Raw genomic sequence first — 8,151 nt, forward strand, 5'->3', positions numbered from 1 at the left:
TGGCAGATGGTGGAATTTGAATTCAATAAATATCTGGAATTAACAATTTAATGATGACCGTGAATCCATTGTCAATTGTTGGGAAAAACCCATCTGGTTCACTAATGTCCTTTAGGGAAGGAAACTGCCATCCTTACCTGATCTGGCCTACATGTGACTCCGGACCCACAGCAATGTGGTTGACTCCGAACTGCCCTCTGGGCAATAAATGCTGCCTGGCCAGCGAAGCCCTCATCCAGAGAATGAATAAAGAGGGGGGAAAAAAAACGGTCAACAAACGAGAGTTCTCAAGAGAGTTCTTGAGTTGCACAGAAGTGCACTTTAATGTAAATAGTGAGCAATATATATAAAACCAAATTTCACAATATTACTTGTATTTAATCATACCCATATAGACCACAGGTTATTGCTTATCGAATTACGATATTAGTACAGTGTACTGAGACAGCTTAAAATTCTTGATGGTACAGATCCGATTAGGAGAGCAGTCCTCACAACAAGGTATTCTGGTCAGCCACCAACTGGCTATTTCCAAATCCCAGTTTATGCAGAATATGTGTCACTATAAATACTTTATCTACAGAACTGAAACTTCCACAATCTGTTATAGAAGTTCTAAAAATGAAAATAAAAGGTTCAGGGACTCACTTATGTTTTTGTTAGCATACTAACCTGGAGGAATGACCCAACAGGTGATCCACAATGGAGAAAGAGACTAGCATCTATATTTTTCATTATCATTATAGTCAAAATCACTTTATTAATTTTCTTTATCTTATTTATTTATGACTTAAAAATAGGAATAATTTGCATTTATATTTTACCATCATTTGTAAAACTAGGTCATAAACAGAAATTGCTGGAGAAACTCAGCAGTTCTGGCAGCATCTGTGGAGAGAAGGAATCCTAAAGGGTCACTGGATCAAAGATTAATGTTGCTTTCTCTCCACAGATGGTGCCAAACCTGCTGAGTTTGTTCAGCAATTTCTTTTTTTGTTTCAGATTTCCAGCATCATTTTAGTTTAGTAGAGTTAGGTCAATTTTGTTGGTGAGTAGGATGTTTTCAACCACGCCTCAAACTGACATTGCAGTTTTTGACTCTCCCAATATAATAACCATCTAATTTTCATTGCCCCTGTGCTAAGGTGATGAAAACTGTTACCATTTCCTGCTTGCTCAATTTCCCACTGGGAGTGCAACTACATAGATAATCAAATAACAAGGAGATCTGACTGGCTTGTGATGTTGCTCCTGTCAAGTAGCCTGCAAACACTGATTGTCAAGGTTTGACAAATGGGCTATTTGGACTAGGCAGCTCGAGAGCAAGCGGAAATCTGAGCTTGAGAAGAAGTCAACACTTCTAGGAGTAGGGGGCAGGGGCAAAAATTTGATGACAAAGTAAGAGTAAAATATTTTGTACTATTTTCTACAGTCTCAAACTCAAGTGTGTGCTGGCACTCTGAGCCAGAAGTAGGGAGAACAGGCCAGCTAGAGATTTCCAACTGGCCATGAGACATCTCTCTGGTCTAGAATCGGTGTTGACAGATTTGTTTTATTCATTCATGGGATGTGGACATCACTAGCCAGGTGAATAGTTATTGCCTGTCCCTAATTTGCCCAGAAGGCAGTTGAGAGTCAACCACATGTTGAAACACTAACTATATATCACCTCACTATTCACTTTATACCCATTAAAATCGTATTGCCTGTCATTTTTGCTCTTCCCAAAAGAAGGTGTTGACCTTACTCCCTAGTTGGGATTTTAAATGTAAAACATAAGGTCACCAGAATTGTCCTGGACCTTCCAGGAATTAAAGGTTAGTCTCCAGGAGATTGCAGCAGGCAACATAGGATGAAGATTGTGGGGCTGCTAAAAATAATGTTTGCTTCTTGATTTCTTTGAAAACTTATTATTTCTACAACAATGGAGGCCTAGGTCATTATAACTGTACGCACATGATTCTCAATCAGGTAACAGATAGTTTGTATAATTTCCAGTTGGTGTGGAAAGGGCATTCAGCATCATGTAATGAAATCTGCAGCATATGTGTCCAAGCAGAGTTGGCAAATGCCAGGATAAACAACAAGTTCTGCGTTCGAGAGCAAGAGGGCTAAACTGCATCATTGGGATGAGCTGTACATCATCTCCAGGCTGAAGAGAGTAGTGTCAATTCAGTATTCAGCAGAGTTGATTTGCAAAAAGTGAGTGAAGTTCTCTCCTCCTGGCACATGATGCTCCCCCAACACTGAATGTGCTAGGATCATGGACTCACTTGACGTTACAGCCAGTTTACCTCTAATCTTGAGATCACCCAGTATCAATACAAATGTCCATTCCTGAGTACAGTAAGCAATCTGGCTTTTAAAGGAAAATTATGGATTGTCAAAATCATTGACCAAAGCCTTGGAAAATTTATGAAGCTTTGTTACAATCTTTTCATCATTTGACCATCCTTCCCTGGTTGATCTTCAGTTTAAACTTCGCTGAACTGTGTGAATATCAAGAGTAATATGATCACAATAGTTCCAAGAAGGTTTCATTTCGGAAATAAGTGCCTTTCAAATCTATGTTGCAACAGCTGAGAGATGAAGAAATATGTATCATTAATTGAAGTGTTGATATGGCTTCTAAGGAGTTTTATGTTCTTGGCCATGCTGCATTGGGAAGGTTAAAGTTACCACTTTTACCTTCTCTTTCTATAATAAATCCAGGTCTCGTAAGATTCTAAACAAAACTGTGTCCCTAACATCCGTGTACACCTTGCGGATGTTATCTGTGTCTGTGGCACAGGTGAAATGCGAGTAGATTCTTCTCCCATCTTCAATTTGGCACTGATACATTTTTTGGATAAATTTCATGGCAGCTTCAGCATTCCTTTTAGGTCCTAGAGATAAAGAAAGAGAGATTAGCACCAAGCATCTCAATGTGCCTTACAGCCAAGGAAGTGTAGTCAGTGTTATAATGTAGGAAACATGGCATCCAATCCTCCCAAATCCCTGCAAATGGCAATGTGATAGCAACCAAATAGTTTGTTTTTTTTTTCATAGAATCTTCACTGAGAGATAAATATTGATCAGGACTCCAGGTGTAACTCCCCTGCTGCACTTTGAAATCATGCCTTTGGAGTGTTTAGATCCACCTGAACAAGCAGACAGGGCCTCATTTTAATCACTCATCTGAAAAACCCCAGGAAGACTGGTCTTCCAGCCAGCATAGTGCACGTACGTGAAGAACTGGAATTGTGAAGAGGCGTCAAAGTATCACCATGGGCGCAAGTGCCATTCATGTACATAGTGCCCCTTAAGCCTGAAACAGCACGTTTACAAGTCCTAGGAATAATAGGGATAGGGAAAGCCCTGTGAATATGCAACACTTCAAGGAAGTAGGTCACCACCACTTTCTCAGTGGCTATTAGGAATGGGCAATAAATGCTGGCATTGTCTGTGAGACCTCATCCTGTGGTTGAATAAATATAAGAAATAAGTACAAATGGGACTAAATTAATTGTGAAAACTGGAGGACATGTTGGGCCGAAGGGCCTGTTTCCATGCTGTAAACTTCTATGACTCGAAGCACTCTGCACTCCTGAATTTAGTTGTTGTTTTGTTCGACAGGAACTAGCGAAGGAAGAACCATATTCAATTCACTTATACTGTCCAATATCTGCTTGCACATTAAGCTGATACTGTAAAACGAAAGCCAGCATTTGCAATCCTGAGCCAAGGAAATTAAACTGCCTGAAACTTTCATTTTCTTTACTTATTTATAGCATTCGGAAAATGAGGCAATAAATTAAAGTTTTAAGATTGAAGGCATTATGACAATTTGTTGGGGTGAGTTAGAGGGATTTTATTTTTAAATCTGTATTCAGCTGTGGTTTACCTGACCTGGGAGTGTTTGATGTTGACATTGAGTTCCTGAAACAAAGATGTTCCATTCCCAGAACTAACATTTTTTACTTTCACATCAATGAGCACATATTTAGTCTTATGTTAGTAAACGAGAAGTAATTGAACAGTGAGGACTCCTACAAGGAAAGGGAGTAAGAGAAAAGCCAAAGAATGATGTTTTATGCATACCATCAAATTCATGAAAATAGTCCACTAAATGTGACTTCATAATCTTCTCTTCCAAAATATCCTTTTTATTCAAGAACAGAATGATGGATGAATTGACAAAATAGCTGGATTTCAAAATAAAACGAAAGAGACCCAGGCTTTCCTGCATTCGATTCTGTGACAGCAACAAAAAAAAACACAGCACAATTATTGAGAATCCTTTCAAATTTAAATTTTGTGTAAATCTTGTGCTTTGTTTTTCCTATCAAGATATAAATATATTGCATTAAATTAGGGAAGGATTTAATGTAAAGATGCCATGTGCATGTTATATCGTAATTTGCTTCTATATCATCTGTAACATTTTCTTAAAATGCTACAAATAAAATATATTATAAATTTGTGTCAACACTAAATTGAGAACACCCTTATGACCCTGTCTTGCTAAAGTTATATCCTCTAGCCATTTGGGGAATTGCTCATTCCATTCACTTTTCTTTTTGTTTCCTTACATCTCCCCACTGCTCATTCCCAGCCAATATTCAGCAATATCTTATATTATTTGTGGGTCACTGAACCCTGGCTGTTGTCTGTGTTTTACTATGGAGCACAGTGAGGAATCAGTATCCAAGTTGGGACTGAACTATGCATTAAAAATCCAGCCAAACTGTGCTAGCTCAGCTAACCTATTCTCTATTTTCCCTTCTGTAGTGGAAGCACAATTAAGCTCTGTCTATATCCCTTTGAAATATTTTCAGCTATTACTGGGTTCTAAGGAAGGGCGACTCTACCTGAAATATTAACTCTGATTTGTCTCCATAGATGCTGCTGGACCTGCTGAGCTTTTCCAGTCATTTGTTTTTTTTTTTCTCTGATTTACAGCATCTGCAGTTCTTTTGGTTTTTTTATCTAGAGATGTCGACTTTGTTAGCAAGATCAACACTCAGTTGCTCCGAGATTATGGTGTTGAACCTTCCCCTTGAATTACAGTATGGGGTGGAGGTACTCCCACTTGTTCTGTTAGGTCGGGAGTTCCAGAATTCCAATCCAAAGACAATCAAGGAATGGACAATAACTTTCCAAGTCAGGAAGGTGGTAACTTGTGGACAATGTGGATATGATGCTGTCCCTGTATGCTTTCTTCCCTTGTTCTTGTAGGTGATGGAGGTTGTAGGGGTGCTGCCCTATAAGCCTGAGCAGGTTGCTACTGTGTATTCTGTGGAGATCACACACTGCAGCCACATTGTACTAGTCATGGAGGAAGTGTCCTGGCCATTATCCAATTTCTTGAGCATTATTTCAGCTGCCAGGCAAGTGGAGAGTATTCTCCATGCTTCCCTCATGTTATCTGCATAAAGCATTTAAAAAATATAGAAATTCCTCAGTCGATACAATCACCTTGATCTCAGCTCTTCTATTTTAACATCTATTTTCACAGGACCACATGGAAGGTATAAAATGCATAGGAGTCCCATGCGTTACAAGTCAGTAACAATTAAAAGATAGATATTAATTGACAGACCAGGTACAGAATGCTAACTTTAATTGTTAGAAAACCAGAATTGTTCAACAAGCAAATTTTTTTTTCTCTCAATGGCACCATTCATTATTCACAACATTTTGATAACTGCTCCTGCTTGTTAAATGATTTTGCATGTACTTCAAGTAAAAACACAAAGCAGCGAGGCTTTGGGAGAATCAATAGTGTGGGCTACCATTATAATACAACCTTGTGATTTAGGAACAGGAGTGTCGGTCCTTTGGATCCTTGACTCTGCTTCGCCATTCAATAAGATCATAGCTGATCTGATTATTCAGCATTCCTGCCTATCCTGATAACCCTTCATCTCTCCCCCTTGTTTATCCAACATCTACCTACTTCTGCCTTACAAATATTGAAAGACTATCCTTTCTCTGGGGCTATGGATGAAATCATGGGCCCTGGTGCTATTCAGCTCCCAATGCAACCACTAACTCCAGTATGGTAGATTGGCCCCAGTCTGAACACAGTGATTCCCGGGCCCTGGTTATTGGATCCTGATTTACACCCATGTCCTGGTTAGCACTACTTTTCCAGAAAGAATGTTCTAAGGTCTCCATCTGTGAGAAAAAGTCTATCCTTGCTTCTGTCTTAAACTGGTGACCTCTTATTTTGAAACAATGACCCCTAGTTCTAGGTTTTCCCACAAGCAGAAACATCCTTTCCACATATACTGTGTCATATACTCTTTTAAACACCTACAGATACAATCCTGGCCTGTCTAACCGATCCTGCTAGTGCTGCCATGATGGGCTGAAAGGCATGTTTCTTCATAATAATCCTGGGATTCTGAGATTACCATGCACATGCAGTGACTTGCCTTCGAGCAGAACAATCACTGACATCATTCCTTTAAATAACTGCACAGAGGCCGGTATCCCATACACCAAGTCACCCTTTATTTACTAGTGCACAGTACCAGCCAGCTCAGAGTCAGTCACCTGAACTGAGGAGATTCTAAATCTCCTGGTTATACTTTTTCTTTTTTTTTCTTTTTTTTTAAATAACTGCACAGAGGCCGGTATCCTGTCACCAAGTTACCCTTTATTTACTTGTGCACAGAACACTGGCTGTGGCCAGCCAGCTTGGAGTCAGTCCTCAACTGAGGAGATTCTAATCTGCTGGTTATATTTTTTTGTTGTGCGTGTGCAGGCATGAGACACACAATCTCCTGGTTATATTGGTCAGCTGGGGCTTCCTGCTTGGCCCAGGTTAACGATGCCAGACCAGAACCTTGTAGTCAACAAGGTCCACCTGATTCCAATCACTACATTTTTAAATTTCAGACTCGGGGAAGCTGACCCATTTTCACTTGTATATGTTCATTCTCATTGAAACTTGCATCAACATTTATGTCAAAGATGGGAATGCTTGCTACAAGTTGACTTAGAGGCAAGGGTTTAAAGAGTTTGGAGGTGGACTGATCAAAGTGCTGGTATCCCTGAACATGTTAGTTTCCTATCATAGCTTCGCTATGATGGAAATGTGTGATTTTAAACAAGTATTCCAAACCCGGGAACATCTAAAATCCGACTTCGGTTGTGGAGCTAGCAGGTTTGAAGTATTGAACCTGCATCTGAATTTGAAACAAAAGATGATAATGTGTTCGGTATTGTTTGCACTTTTGCTGCCATTTGCTATTACTTTAGCTGGCTAGGTTTTTATGAGACATAAACATTTTAAGTATTGACTACCACTGCAAACCATGTTAATTTCCTTGCTCGCCAAGCCGGTGTGTTTGATTGCAGATCCTGCTAGATAACGTGGTCAGTGCGCCTCCGGTGAAGCGTTGGTGTTCTGTTCCCCCTTGTTATTTATATGCCTCGGTTTGCTGGGGTGGTTGGTATTACTTCTGGTTCTATTTTTCAGTGGTTTGTATATCAGGTCCACTTCAGTGTGTTTGTTGACAGAGTTCTGGTTGAAATGCCAGACCTCCAGGAATTCCCTGGCATATCTCTGTTTGGCTTGTGCTATTATGGATCTGTTGTCCCAGTCGAGTTTGTGTCCTCCTTTGTCAGTGTATTGAGACCAGTGAGAATTGGTTGTGTCTCTCAGTGGCTAGCTGGTGTTTGTGTATCCTTATTGTTAGTTTTCTTCCAGTTTGGCCTATGTAATGTGTTTCACAGTCCTTGCATGTTATTTTGTATATTACGTTAGTTTTATTGGTTGAGGGTATGGGGCCCTTTACGTTCGACAGTAACTGTCGCAGGGTGGTTGTTGGTTTGTGGTCTACGTGATACCTAGGGATCTGAGTAGTCTTGTGATCATCTCTGATATGTCCCTGATGTACAGTAGGGTGACTGGTGTGTCTGGCCATGTTGTGTCTTCTACTTGTGGTCTGTCGCAGAGGTAACAGCAGATTGTGTGCTTTTTGGGTATCCATTCCTTTTAAAAACTCCATATAAGTGCTCCTGTTCTGCTTTGCGCAATTCGGTGTTGCTGCAGTATGTTGTGGCTCTTTTGAATAATGTCCTGACACAGCTCGGTTTATGGGTGTTGGGGTGATTCCTGGTGTAATTAAGTATCTGGTCTGTATGTGTGGTCTTTCTGTA

General features: G+C 40.0%; 1 protein-coding gene across 1 annotated transcript in view; it reads right to left on the bottom strand.

The window, feature by feature from the left end:
- Positions 1-392: 392 nt before the first annotated feature.
- LOC109914421 (guanine nucleotide-binding protein subunit alpha-11-like) overlaps positions 393-8,151 on the bottom strand; it is a 43,212-nt gene continuing 35,453 nt past the window's right edge. The window contains exons 6-7 of the mRNA XM_048614244.1: positions 4,081-4,234; positions 393-2,885 (exon numbers count right to left, since the gene is read on the bottom strand). Coding sequence (XP_048470201.1) covers positions 2,698-2,885; positions 4,081-4,234 — 342 coding nt within the window. The 3' untranslated portion in view covers positions 393-2,697. The remainder of the gene's footprint in view (positions 2,886-4,080; positions 4,235-8,151) is intronic.

Source organism: Rhincodon typus, chromosome 29 (genome assembly GCF_021869965.1).
Source record: "Rhincodon typus isolate 14 chromosome 29, sRhiTyp1.1, whole genome shotgun sequence".
Lineage (NCBI taxonomy): Eukaryota > Metazoa > Chordata > Chondrichthyes > Orectolobiformes > Rhincodontidae > Rhincodon > Rhincodon typus.